The sequence below is a fragment of the Centrocercus urophasianus genome, unplaced genomic scaffold (genome assembly GCF_019232065.1).
Source record: "Centrocercus urophasianus isolate 14NV4802_14NV808 unplaced genomic scaffold, USGS_Curo_1.0 seq_1295, whole genome shotgun sequence".
Classification (NCBI taxonomy): domain Eukaryota; kingdom Metazoa; phylum Chordata; class Aves; order Galliformes; family Phasianidae; genus Centrocercus; species Centrocercus urophasianus.
In genome coordinates this window covers 1,766-16,252 of record NW_024884470.1, presented here as the reverse complement: position 1 = coordinate 16,252, position 14,487 = coordinate 1,766, and the positions used below count along the sequence as shown (strand labels likewise).

The following is a 14,487-nucleotide window of genomic DNA, read 5'->3' as shown; positions in this document are numbered from 1 at the left end:
TATCAGGAAAGAGAAGCATAATAGCACACAGTCCTTTTCTAGAGCTTCCCACTTACTGTGGATGCTGATCAGGAAACTGTGAAGAAGCACCAGAACAAGGAAAACAGGAATACAGACAAAGCATTTCCTCAGCAGTTGGTTTTCAAAATAATGAAGTCATGGATGAAAAGTTCAAAAAACCAAGGATTCCCAGAGCAATAAGCAGAATTGTGCAATTCAAAAACACACAGACGTGAATCTTAATTTCAAAGGGCTTTATATTACAAAAAATGAAGTCACAACGAATGCGAAAAATCCATTCAATGAGGCTTGTTTCCAGTCTGCTAGGAAAGCTACTTTCTCTTCTTTTTTCCCAGCCTACTGCTGAAAACACGATTGCCAAAACAGTGACACCTCGAGCTAGATTTTTAAAATCAAACTTGCTCTGCCAGATCCAGTACTCTGAACTTGTCCAGGTTGTAGAAACAAGCCTTCACCACTCGGCCGCCAAAGTATCTTCCATTTAGATCCACAACAGCTATAATTGCAACAAAAAACAGGTCAGCAAGCAGCAATTCAGTGACTAAAAATTTGAGTCTAATGACTGAGACTTTGATCTCTTTGAGGTGAACACTGAAATTCATACGACACAGTTTAGTAACCTACCTTTAATTGCAGACTCAACCCGTTCAAACTCCAAAAATATTCTTACAGCTTCATCATCAGGGGCACCAGGAATCTGAGAGAAAACCCAAAAACAACAACAAAAAAAAACAACCCAGCAGATCTGATTAGAATAGCAACAAAACCACTGTTCTATGAAGTGCTTTTTCGCAAAAGTAGAATGTAAAATTAAGCCAATATAATTCAATTCTCCAGTTGCCAAAGGGAGGTTGAAGACTGCTGAACTTGGGTCCTGCTTCTCTATGGAAACCTTTCAAATCAGCTAGGGTGAAAAGTTTCAGTAATCTAAACTTATAAGCATCTCAAAGTAAAAGATTAATTTAGCAGAAGGAACTAAAAAAGGTTCCAAAAACACAACACTCAAGGACTTTGCTATTTCTGACATTCAGAGTTTGCACTTTACAAAAATTGGAAACATAGAATCACAACACAACAAAGGACCCTTTGAAATCCTCTAATCTATGCTGCTCCTTCACAGCAGCAGTGTGCCAGTCATTAAAGACAAACGGCCAGTTCACTTTTGGAATAGCCAGAACGGGAGAACGATTCTGTCTTACCTCAAAGATGACACATTTCCCAACCTTGCCATATTTTTCACATTCTTCCTTAGTTTCAACTTCTAGATCTTCATCCACCTCACCTGCACCCACCATATTCTGAAAGTTTAAACAATAAACCTAAGTCATTGGATGCAGCCTGCATAGATAATAATGTAGATAAATCACAGATGCATGCAACTGTGACTATGAATAATTTAAGCTATTGTTTATCAGGTCAAGAATCATTTTGTCACATTCCAGAGCCCAGGCAGTTCCCTAATACTAAGACACTGTGACATGGTCGCTGCATAACCTAAACTAATGTTGATTTACAGTCACAAATTGTATCAAAGGAAAGCATACATTTTCACCACAACACAGAGAGCACCACCTAGGTGCAGTTCAGAATTGTCCAAACTGCACAGAGTAACCGTAACAGGAATGCAGGTTTTAGCATTGAAATCAGTTATGTACGGTGGAAATACCAAGACACAACTTACCCTTAGTAAGACCACTTTAGTTGGGCATTTCAGTATCTCAGTCAATGGATTAGAATCTGCTTTCTTGGTTGCATCTGCTAGGAAGAGAAAAAAAAGTTAATCATGAAACCATTTTAGACTAATGCTCATATGAAGGCTTTAATCAGCTTTTTACTGTTAGCAAACAGTGAAACAAAGGCCATTAAGTATAGTTTTGTACAGGTAGGAAGAGATCTTGTCGCTTCTTGGAAGGACAGTATGCACAAAAATCACTGCTACAAAGATCACAGACAACGTGCTATTTCCTTCAGGGAAATCATTCATGAGTTTAAAACTGCATCAGATCCTCTAAGAATTAAAAACCAGATCTCCTGACTTCCAACACTTGTGTTCAGGCAGAAGTGCTGTTCCAGTAAGTGGAGATGCAAGCAACAGCAGGGAAATGAGGACATTATCTAAAGCACATGATAGGGAAAAAGCCAGCAGGAATACAGCACTGAAGTGAATATACAGATAGAAGGTTACAAACACTAAAGAAGGATGGCTAATAAGGGAGGATGAGCTAAAATAAAATAATTAATAGATCACTTTAAAAGAATGTTATAAAGGGAAGTTTCCACAAAAAAGAGCATGAGGCATTGTTCCAATTAAGCAGAATTTTCTGCTAGAACTAATAGCTAACAAAAATCCAGGAGCTTCCACTGAGCACAAACTATTATTTCCCACTATCACTTTCACAAACTTATTGGTGCAAGACAACATTACCTTTCTCTGTAGCATCTCCAACAATGATCTTGCCACCCCTCTTGCTAGTTTTCTCTACAGAGAGTGCTGTGCTCAGCCCCTGTTCGTGCTTTCCCAGCCCTTGGCCCTCTCTGAAACCATACTTCTGCATGATTTTATGAGCCACTGTCCCTCTGCAAAAAGGAAAGAAAAATCGGTTAGTAAAGGTTTCTTAAAACAGTGTTGTCACTGCACTTCTCCAGAGTGTGCAAGTACTCAAAAGTTGCTCACACTTTTCCAAACACATTCAAGGTTCTAGTAGCAGAGCAAGTCACACATCATGCCAAAGTCCATTTAGTCCAGTTTCTGATCTCTGTCAGTGGCTGGTATCAAAAGCCTGAGAGAAAAGGTGGAACCTAATGTGGAACCATCTGCTTCCCACATTAGATCACATTATACTACCTACTGTTTTGAAGTGTGCATAAGGTCCAAATCACATGGTTTTGCCAGCACTTCCTATGACAAACCTGGATATTCTCAGTATTAATTGACACAGCTCTTCTTTCTGAATTTTCAAGAGCTTACTCAGGTAATAATCTCCAATCTATTAAAAATACCATCTTCATTGGCATTACTTTGGAGCACACAGCTGGCTAAGCCAAGGCATGAAAGAAATGTCATGCTACAGTAATTCACACCACAGTAAATAATCTACACTAAGTCACCTCCATTCACCAAGAGGCATTTAAGATTGCACAGAAAACACTGGATCAGTGACTACATGACATATACAAAGGCCTGGCTACATAATGGTTGAAAGCTGAAACATTAAGCCAGGATAACAGGATAAACAGTAGTCAATTGTATAGACAAAACATTTTCTATAGCAGCACCTCCTTCAATGAAGTGAAGTTCCCAGTGCAGTGCTAAACAGAGGAGGTAGCAATACCTCAATGTGTTCCCCAGTATTACTTCAGTTCCATGGTTTGTTGTTGTTTGATTATTTTTTTTAAACACTGCCCAGAAAAATGACGTTTCTATTGAAAAATGGATTGAAAAAAACTTCTCCAAAAATAAATGCAGTGTAACAGTGTAATAAACTACGCTTTTATGGCTGCATTTCGTCCTGCATCCAGTTTGGATCACATCAAATCTGCACTTCTGCAACACCCAGTATGACTGAGAAGAGAGCACACAGCTAACCATGACACCTTTCAAATGAGGTCTCAGGGCTATTTTTAACTATACATTTGACTTCACTTTGCTACCCACTGTAGAAACACAAGCATCACACACAACAAGGACGCCAGGCAGAAAAGTAAACGGACAGATTTGCAACCACAGCTGCTCCCACACTCGTGCAAATATGCTTTGAATGTCTGAAGAAATGAACTGCAGTTGAAATAGGCACATAACAAAATTAGGACAAGGCTGGAAAAGAAACCTAGTGGAACTGACAAGCCACCTTTGCTTTCCTGCAGACTACATTAGCTTGGATTGTACAACCCATAAACGCTTCATGCAGGAACGTGGCTTCAGAACTTGTCTTGAAAACACAGCTCTCTCAAATGCAGTTCTCTCATTCAAGTCAATCCACTGCTTTTTCTGTATCCTGTCAGTTCTGTCTACTTGCACTCAGGCTAACCATATACACACAATGTGTTATTTACCTTACTGAAAACTATTTTAACTTTCCATTCCTGTCACCTTCTAATGCTTTTTTCCACCAAGTGTAAATATGTCAAACATTTACCCCATGTTAGCAAGGAATGAGTTGCTAGGTCCTGTGGGGCTACGAGGTCTGTCTGGCTCATCGTACACTGGAGGAGGAATGGCTGCTTTGGAAGATGGTGCCCGAGGTCTTGACTCATCTTCGTATGGGAACGATGCTACAGCTGAAGAAAAGAGACATTTGCTTTGTCACTAAAATGTGCTGCATGTTACAAATGCTACAATACGATGCTTTCAATTTCAGCTCATTTAGAGAAAGATCTCTATCACAGAATCACAGGGTTCGAAGGGACCTCAAGGATCATGAATCTCACCTCCCCCCTGCCACAGGCACGGCCACCAACCCTAGATACTAGACCAGGCTGCCCAGGGCCTATACTTGCAAACTGTACCTTTTCTGCTTTATACAAAAACCTCTTTCACATAAACCCAAACCAGAAGAACGTTTCCTATGCACACAGAGCTTTAACACCGCCTTATCTTCTTCCCCTTGCCCCAAGATTTAAACTTAGAGTTATTCTGGATTTTTGTCACAGAACAAATAATGAGTTTACATACACATTGTGCATGTGTAAGTCTGTAGCACATTCATTAACTTCTTACTTATCAAGCTGAGAAAAACATTAAGCAGCCACCTGCACCACAGTGAGTCTATCCAGACAGGGGACAAACAAACCCAACGTTCCATTCATCAGAACACAATTGTGACATTATGTCAATACACACATCTTAGGCCTAAAGGACTGTAAAGAAAGCACACTGTACACTTACACAAAGGAGAAATCAGTCTTCCAAAAAAGAAGCAGCACAACTCAAAATATTTATACAGATCTCTCTGATAATTTCTGAACTGACACAGAATGGGAAAGAGACACACATCATCCAGATTAGATTACTATCTTCCACTGAGAAGTCAAACTGAAAAATGTAAAAAAAAAAAAAAAAAAAGCCCCACAACAAAAAACCTACAGTACACTGAAGAAAACACACAGAACACACTTTTGAGTGTATTTAGGGCCTTTTAAACTGAATTTGTTTTAAATTATCTTATTGTGAACTACCATTTATATCTTTCCCACTATGTCATATGTGAAGTTTGAGAACACTGATGATGAAAAAGAAAATACTACCTAGAATCAGAGCACCTCAAGTTGGAAAGGACTCACAAGGCTTTGAGTCCACCTCTCGGCTCCACCCAGGACCACCCAAAATCCAAACCCTAGGTCTGAGGGCATTGTCCAAACACCTCTTGAACTCTGGCAGCTTGGTGCCACCCTCTGGTGCAAAGCTTTCCCTAACAGCCCCTGCCCCAGCTCCGTGCTGTTCCCTCTGGCCCTGCTGCTGTCACAGAGCTCACTGCTGGCCCCTCTGCCCCCAGTGCAGAGCTGTGGGCTGCCACGAGATGGACTGAACTGCTGCTGCACTTCTGCTACAGCGCTGTTTTCTGAGGTTTTTCCAGTCTAGCTTTGGGTATCAAGTAACCAGCAGCACAAAGATTTCTTTGTAAGCTCATCTCACAGAGCTCTCCCCTCAGGATATTTCTAACATTTCCAGCCTATATTTATTTTTCCTTGACTCTACTCAATTGCTCCTAATTATTTACTCAGGACAATTTCTGTTTCTAGTGTTTACACACTTCAAATGCTTTCACTATTATATCACTCACTTACTCTGCCAACCTTCCATTATTTTATTTTAAATCTTCTTTCAAATAAAATCTGCAAAGTCCTTTACGTGCACAGCTTAATTATTTTTAAGGACATAAAACAACAAACAGCACATTGTGTCACTTAAAAACTTAATCAGACATACAAAAAGAGCCCTGAGCATTTTGCTCTTACAGCAAGAGTCTGCCACCTAGTGGAATACTGCGACCTTCAACCTGAGTTCATCGAGGACAACCCTTCTGCACATGAAATTCTTCAACAGATATTATTTGCATTATCTATTACTATTAAAATGGAAATAGGAACTTATCTTTTGCCTCTAAAGTAAGAACTTCAACGTTTCAGCTTTCACACAAAGATGAGAGCTGCTTAAGAGGATTCTTCTGAGTGTTCTTTGGTTATCCCTCAAAGATTTTAAAAGTTGCGTTTGCAGTGCCTGATTGCTTTAGAAAAGGGTCATTCATAAAGCACCTCTGAAAGCCAAGGGCAATGGAAGAATTCTCTCTTCATACCACTGAGGTTTTTCATCCACCTTTCTGCAACACCACTTCTTTTACACCACAAATGAATAACTGGACACAGTTACAACAGAGCAGCCTGCTAAACCACTTCTACAGCCATACAGAAAGAATCCTTTAGCATAGAGACAGGAAACAGTATTATTATGGGTTCCCCACAGCCTCCCTGCAGTCAACAATAAACTAGGATAAGTAATCAGGCAACAAACAATCACTTGAAAAGAATAGCAGGATGACTTTACTGAATAGAAAGCTGAGTGAGAATTAAGAAATACTACTGCTTTCAGAGAACAAGATTTTGTTGTACTTACGTTCTTTGTCCTTCTCAACCAGAGATGTAGGTGGTGCAATTGCAGCTCCTCCCATACCTATGAGTAAAATGGAAGAGAACATGTTTGTGTCATTATGTTCCGCTGCTTGGAATAGCTGCACTGAGGTGTAACACAGCTGCTGGCTCCAAAAGCAGCAGCAAGAGTGTGAGCAATATGAATGAAAAGCACATCAAAGAAGATCACACTGCAGTCACGTGCTGCATGTTGTTTCCAGAGTCAATATATTGCACAGAATTTCAAAAGTAAAGGCTACAAGGGAAGCAAACCTTCAATCCTAAAACAGTTCAATTAAGCCAATACTCTGCTCAAGTTTGACTACACTTACATAAGAGAATGGTACAAAGCCCCTTCCCTATTTTAATATGCAGCATTTTAAGGTAGTCACTGACTTCCAAGGCAGAGCCAGTATTTTCCATGCCCGTGTCAGAAATTTACTTTTCTAAAATAAATCAGACCTGAATTATTCACTCAAATGGTTGTTGTTGAGAAGAATGAAGTTTCATTTTGTTTGTGCTAAGGTATCATCCCAGCACGTATTTTGCTAACTAGTTCTAAGAGCATTCAAATCACCAGCAATGGTAAGCACCAGTAGCTAAAGCTCAACAGTGATTCTCGTGGCTTCATTTTATTCCACGCTTTCCTTCTCTCCTGGAATTCCACACCGTGCATAAAGGTAAAATAGGTACTGACAAACCAGTGGAAAGCCACAAATAATTGAGAATGTACCTCCTCCAAGGAAAAAAAGAACAAACTGTATTAAAATAGTGATAATGTAATAAAATAATGGGTTTACTCCAATGGCTCGAATGTTAACAGTATGCCTCTCAGCTAAGAGAAATACAAAATACATTAAACCAGGACTGTGACCGTATCCTCCTCCTCCCTGCATTTTTCTCCTATTAAGAAAATAAACAGCTCTCTTACTTCTTTTTCTTCTCTCCCTTTCATAATCTTCATCTTCATCAGAATCTGGATCTGGTCTTCTTGAAAACCCACTGGCTTCATGTCTGTCTTTACGTCTTCTAGGAGACACAGCAAGTTAGGATAAGAAACAATTCAAGTCTGCTTTAACTCATGATACTGCCTTTGCCATGTGAATTTAATGGCATTTGGCCAATCAGATTAGCATTTTATAATGTGTTTTCCATGAAAGTGAAAGTAAACACCCTTTCAGGTTTTTTTTGTTGTTGCTGGTTTGCTTTCATCCTTTTTTTTTTTTTTTGTAAAATAGAAAATGGATTCAAAACAAGATTGTTTTCCACCTGCAAATCAATCAAGGATAAAGTATGGAAATGAAGAAGCCTATGAATAAATGTAGCCCAAGCTGATGACACTCACTGACAGACTATAATGGGAGAGGTGCTGGATGCAAGCAACAGCAAGGTAGCAGAGACATGAATTAATCACCCTGCATTGAAGAGAAATTCAAATTTCAAATTCCTTTCAAATTCCCCACCAAAGGCTATCTGAAGCAGTATTTAATCAGTCAGTTTTTAATGAAAAAAAAAAAATCCTCATGCTTAAACAGTGTAATTCCACAGACTTTATGATTCGTACTACGATGAAAATGCTTATTAGTTTCACTTAGAATAAGCAAATGTAATCTTATTTCCTGGCTGGCAGATGTCTTACCACCTATTTCAACAGAACTTTGAATCTGCATTCAACCTTTAATAAGATTAAAGAGATTTCTTATTCCACAGAAAAAGCACTGAGCTACTTAAAGATTTCTTTTGGCCAGAAACAAAAGAGAAATAAATACAGAAAGTATGCTTCAACTGAATGCAGAACATGAAGTAACTGGCAACTATGCTTCATAAAGGCAGTGCTAGCTATGCCTTTAAAACTGGAATGAATTCACAGGTCAGTGTGAAGTACATGAAAAGAGAAAAGATGATTTATCTCTGAGTGTTGAAAGCATTTCTGATGTCAGGTTTTACTGACATGAAACACTTCAAAAACAATCTTATTTGCTAAACCTGAAGAAATTTCCTGACACTCTTCAGGGGGATAAAACCAAACAGACGTACATTTAACAGCCTATTCTTCACCTAACTGCCAACTCGCCATACATTAATGCCTTACTTTTCTCTCTCTTCTATTTCCTTTTGCCTCTCCAGCTCACGCTGCCTCTGTCGTTCCTCTCTTTGCCGCTTCACCACTTTTTCATAGTCATTTGGAAACATGGGATCATACTCATCTGCCAGAGGAATCAATACATCTCCTGCAGAAAAACCACTAGGTACGGGATCCTTGGAAGAGAAAAAGGAGAACAGGGACGTTTGTCAGCTGACATCATAGAATCACAGTCCTGGGCAACCTGTTTCACGTGTCCTTGCTTGAGTAGAGCTGTTGGACCAGATGGCCTCCAAAGGTTCCTTCCAATCACAGCTGTATCACTGTGATAACCATTTGTATCATTACACAAGGCCAGTTCCAACACTGGTGCAATTACAATTACCTTCATTATTTACCTGACCAAATCACCATTTTGCAAAGTATTTTGAAGCTGTCCAGAAGAGATATGATAAGAGCAATGCTTTATTTTAATTGTACATTCAACAGGATGCTTTCATGTTGTACAGAATCATAGAATCACTAGAATGACTCAGGTTGGAAAAGACCTTAAAGATCATTGAGTCCAACCACGACCTAACCATACTACCCTAAAATTAGCATCACATAGAAATCTGTAAAAAGCTGAAATGCTCATTAATTTAAGAACCTGTGAGTTGAGATTCCAATTCTGGAAAACAATCGGTTCTTTTAGCACTCAGAAAGACCATTTAAAAATAAAATGCAGATGGCTGCCAAAACATTCCAATTCAGAGACATCTGTTAGCTGATGGAGCCTATCTGCTTCTTTAGTTAATGGTTCTTACCTTTAACCCAGCTGCTACATGAGGCGGTGTGTCCACGATCTGTCTTTCATCAGAAGAACTCCCTCGCTTCAGGTCAATCACTGGAGCAAGTACTGTTGTCTGCTTGGTTCTCTGACTCTGAAAAATGGCCAAAACATAAAATGCCTAAAAAAGCTACAAAAACCATTTTTTATCTTTTGTTTCCTTTCTATAAGATAACAAAATAGCACACTTTCCTCTTTTTAAGCAAGAGAGACTTTGCTTGTGCATGCACTAAAACACACAACTAAAATTCACAGATAAGTGAATGCTTTGCACCAGGTTGAAAAGCACACATTAGAAGCTCAGGGGATCTCTTCAGATCAGGTTGAACCTAGCAGATTTTTTTCAAGAAGGGTCTTAAACCTATTCTGAACACATGCTTTACCATCCAGTAAAACATATTGATGTATATTCTCCATTTTTCAAACTTGCTCTGTTTTATTACTGCTGTTCTATTTCATAGAATCACAGAATGGCCTGGGTTGAAAAGATCCACAATGATCATGGAGTTTCAACCCCCTGCTATGTGCAGGGTCGCCAACCACCAGACCAGGCTGCCCAAAGCCACATCCAGCCTGGGTATTTGCACACATACAGACAAAGAAAATACCTAACACAGCAGCCATTTCAAATTTCATTCCCACACACTGCTCCAACTAACAGCAAAATCCTGCTGTCGATTTTAGCAGCGTAAATCAGCATTAATTCAACTGAAAAATTGCCATGTCTCAGTAATCATTTCCTATCTGTACCAGTATTTAAGTAACCTCACTCTAGACCTTACAGATCACAACGAATGTACACATATCCTGCATGAATCAAAGCAGAATAACAGTACTGTGTAAAGCCATGAGATGAAATACTGTCACAATAAAAGAGCAGAAAACAGCTCTGTTGCAATTTAAGCTCAAGGAATTGGCTTGCACTACTTCTCCCTTCCATGCACACGCAGTTTCTCTAAGAATTTCTAATACACAATGATTTGTACTTTAGCACCTAAGGCCCTTCAAGCAGAAAGCATAAATCGATGCAGATATATAAGTAATAACTCTATAAAGAATGACCAGAATAAGCAGCACTGACAACTTTCAAGAGCAGCACAATCTTTACTTACACTTTAAACAAGAAAAAAAATAATTAACCTCATTATCTTCAATGTTAAATGTGAAGATCAGCTTTTGGCTCAAGTAGTAACAAGATTTGAGGCTCACAGCAAACACCAATTCTTTGTTAATTTTCATCTTGCCATACTTCCTTGAACAGACCTGAAGGAAATGCATCTTTTGTGCCTCCCACCTGTTTTGTGAGGCCCCTTGCTAGAAACCCACAGACAACAGGACAAAATCACCTCAAATCTGTATTATAAGGTCATGAACTCTCAATGATCTGAGCATGAAAGAATATTTAACAACAGGAAGCAAAATTAGGAAGAGCCCATACCTTTGCTTGAGTCAAAGCTGCCTTCTTCACCTGCAATTGAGACTGTAGTAGTTTGAAGTTTTTAGACCAGCCTTCTGTTTTGGAATCGCTGGTCTCAACTCCCAAGTCATCGTAAAGTGACATTTTTTCTTCAATTTAAAACTGGAAAACAACAACAAAAGGTAAATCAGATGATGCCACTATGCCCAGTGCCTAGCTGCTGCTATTTCGGGTACGCCTGGTCTTGTAGCCTTTAAATTTTAAATATCCTTTTTTTTTTTTTTTCCAAGCCAGAGAGAATTCCAAGCGATAACACTGTTGGTTTTTGGGTTTTTTTTTGCTGCACAGTAGCAGACATACAGGACCTACAAGTAAGACTGTGCAAAAACAACCACTTCAAAGGCAATGAGTACTCTTCAAAAGTTGATAGGTGTTAAAAACATCCTAAGTTTACACTTCCAGCCGTATATATCAATCATTTCAAGCTCTGAAGTTGCACTGTAACCCAGACCAATATTTGGAGATTTACAATGAAATTCAACATCAACTGCATCACAATCCTCAAAACCTCCAGATCCAGACAGAATTATTCTCTGTTGATGTTAAAATTGATATGCACAAACATACCAACACTTCATTCACCTGCTTAAATACTGCTACTTTTTTGCTTCCCTGCACATTCAAAAAGGGTATCTTACTGTAATTCTATTTGCCAGAGTATTTTCACAACACTTAAAGGCCTTGCAAATACACAGACATACATTTATACAAAATTAGCAAAACAACATCAGCAGCAACGCAAAATGAAATATATCACCTTGTGTGTTGCTTCATCTAGCATGAAAGGCAGAAAGAAAAATGTGAATATAAAGAGAAATCCACCACCTGTGGAATAACCTGTAAGGCCATTATTTTGTCTCAATGAGGCCTGGACTATAGTCCCTTCAGCGAAGAGCTTCAGTTTGTTAATTTACTGCAATATTACTGATGAACAGATTGCAGTGAAATCCTACAGATTCATCAGCAAGATCTTGCTTTCACAGATCTGACAGGGAACTCAGCATAGGTGTTCTTTGCTAAAGATATATCTGAGATGCATTTAAACTTAGGGGAAAAGTCTCAGGTAGAGCTGACAGCAAGCCCCAAAGGGGTCACACTCAGCAAAAATAAAATGCAAACAAATGAGGTTTTATCTTGCAGTGGAATAGGAACAGCCAGGGCTTGGTAGAACAGAGTTCACTGCAAGATACTGGAGAAGACAGGATTATTGCACGAGGAGCACCATACATACAGGAACACAGCACAAGGGAACAAGATGTGGGCAGGGTGAGAACAAGGTTAGAATACAAATTCCTGACTGCTGCAGGGAAGTGCAGTCTGAATCACAGAATGGCTTGGGTTGGAAGGATCAAGTTCCAACCCCCTACCACAGGCAGGGCCACCACACAGATCTGGTATTAGACCAGGCTGCCTAAGCCCCATCCAACCTGGCCTCCAACACCTCCGGGGACGGAGCATCCACAGCCTCTCTAGGCAGCCTGTTCCAGCACCTCACTGCTCTCTGTAAAGAAACTCCCCCAAATGCCCAATCTAAACCTTCCCTTCCTCAGCTTAAAACCATTCCCCCTTGTCCTATCACTGTCTACACCAGTGAAGCAGGAGTTCTGCTACTCCGGGGCAGATAGCACACACCTGGGGTACGTTACTGGACAAGTATAAACAGACAGGACTTTGCACCTCCAATTTGAAGGGGATGGGCTGCAGCACACCGGGGGCCGAGGCAGCAAACACAGAGCCTGTAACCAGCCACGCACAGCCTGCCCCGCAGGCGGGCAGAGGGCCGAGGCCGTGAGGCACACAGGCCGCGCAGCGGGGCTGAGGGGCCCGACCCCCCCCCACGCTAGGCCTTCGCCCCTCTGAGAGGAGCAACCCGCGGCAGAGGACCCGCTCTTACCCCACCCACCTCTATGCCTTCCCTACCCGCACCCTCGGGACGCGGAGCAGGTTTCCCAAGCGGGGTGTGCCGGCCAAGGCCAGCCGCCCGCTGCTCACCCGTCACCGCGCCGCCGCCATGAGCCGGCCGCTGAGGCAGCCGGGAACGAGTCCCCCTCACGGCGTCTGCGCCTGCGCGCTGCCGCCCGTTCCGCTCGGCCAATGGGGAGCCGACCGCACCGCGGCGGCGCCGCCGTTGTAGCGCCCCCTGGCGGCTGGAGGAGGGAGAAGCATCCCTCGCCTCGCAGAATGGCCAAGGTTGGAAGGGACCTCAAGGATCAGGAATCTCCAAACCCCCTGCCTCACGCAGGGCCACCGAACTCCACATTTAATACTAGACCAGGCTGCCCAGGGCCCCATCCAGTCTGGCCTTGAGCACCTCCAGGGATGGACGGGGCATCCACAACCTCTATGGGCAGCCTGTTCCAGCACCTCACCACTCATAGTAAAGAATTTCTCCTTGACATCCAATCTACATCTTTCCTCGCTCAACTTCAAACCATTTCCCCTTGTCCTGCATTATCTACCCCTTCCAAGACTTGATTCCCCTCCTGTTTGTAGGCTCCCTTTAGGTACTGAAAGGCTGCAATGAGGTCACCCTGCAGCCGCCTTTTCTCTGGGCTGAACAAGCCCCGCTCCCTCAGCCTGCCTTCGTAGGGGAGGTGCTCCAGTCCCCTGATCATCTTCGTGGCTCTGCTCTGGCCCTCTCCAACAGCTCCCTGTCCTTCCTGTACTGGGGGCTCCAGACCTGGACACAGTACTCCAGATGGGGCCTCACAAGAGCAGAGCAGAGGGGGACAGTCACCTCCCTGTCCCTGCTGGTCACCCCTCTGCTGATGGAGCCCAGGATACCATTTGCTTTCCAACTGCAAGAGCACACTGCTGGCTCATGTTAAGCTTTTCATCCATCAGGACCCCCAGGTCCTTCTGTGCAGGCTTCTCTGCCTCCATCTTCCCCTCCCAGTTTCGCCCCAGCATACACCAGTACGGAGTGACCCCTCCAGAGACAACCTCAGTCCTGTCTCCTCCCATCGCTGTGGCGTTGGGGAGGCTGCTTTCTGATGCAGGAGGAGTCGCTGCCATTCCTGACATCCCTCTGCAACCAGAAGCCTGACAGTAGAGCCCACTCCCACCAACCGGAGTGTCCCCAGTGCAAAATCCTACACAGACAGAAATGAAACGGTGTTTCTGGGGCTTCTGGCATGGCCAGGGCACTTGGTTAGGACTGCCCAGTGATGTTTTCTGGAAACAATCGAGCATGGAGTGATAGTCCCTGCAATTTCACAATATGCCATTGACTCTTTTCGGAGCCACGCTGAAGTTTGAAGTGGAATTAGGAATTCGGTCGGCAGAGGGCAGGGCTGCATTCGTTCCCAGTGCGAGCTGTGTTTCCCCGTACGTGGTACCACATTTCTCCATCCTAATTTCTTAAAAGATCTGTGGTAGCTTACGGAGTGAATGATCTGTCTGAGTGGGCATTCAGCTCACCTCCAAACCTTCCACTCGTTATTCAGGGCCTTC

At 42.1% G+C, this 14,487-nt stretch overlaps 1 protein-coding gene across 6 annotated transcripts; it reads right to left on the bottom strand.

Annotated features, from left to right (window-relative positions):
- Positions 1–239: 239 nt before the first annotated feature.
- Positions 240–13,097, bottom strand: RBM17 (RNA binding motif protein 17). Of its 6 annotated transcripts, none has more exons than XM_042811376.1 (12): positions 13,027–13,097; positions 10,996–11,136; positions 9,535–9,651; positions 8,738–8,904; positions 7,577–7,674; positions 6,632–6,688; positions 4,158–4,299; positions 2,447–2,598; positions 1,703–1,779; positions 1,221–1,319; positions 646–718; positions 240–517 (listed from the first exon to the last, which is right to left on the bottom strand). In XM_042811376.1, the coding sequence occupies exons 2-12, from the start codon at positions 11,116–11,118 to the stop codon at positions 414–416; spliced, it is 1,209 nt and encodes a 402-aa protein (XP_042667310.1). In that variant the 5' UTR covers positions 11,119–11,136; positions 13,027–13,097; the 3' UTR covers positions 240–413. The 6 variants fall into 6 exon arrangements, with proteins under 6 accessions (XP_042667310.1, XP_042667315.1, XP_042667316.1 ...); XM_042811381.1 differs by having other exon boundaries at positions 1,703–1,776; XM_042811382.1 differs by having other exon boundaries at positions 7,577–7,671.
- Positions 13,098–14,487: the final 1,390 nt, after the last annotated feature.

Coding starts and splice junctions, on each gene's coding strand:
- RBM17 (XM_042811376.1), bottom strand. CDS start 11,118: ATGTCACTTTACGATGACTTGGGAGTTGAGACCAGCGATTCCAAAACA. Junction 8,905..9,534: donor ATGTAGCAGCTGGGTTAAAG/GTAAGAACCATT, acceptor TTCTCTTCCAAG/GATCCCGTACCTAGTGGTTT. Junction 2,599..4,157: donor TCATTCCTTGCTAACATGGG/GTAAATGTTTGA, acceptor TCCTTTTTGCAG/AGGGACAGTGGCTCATAAAA.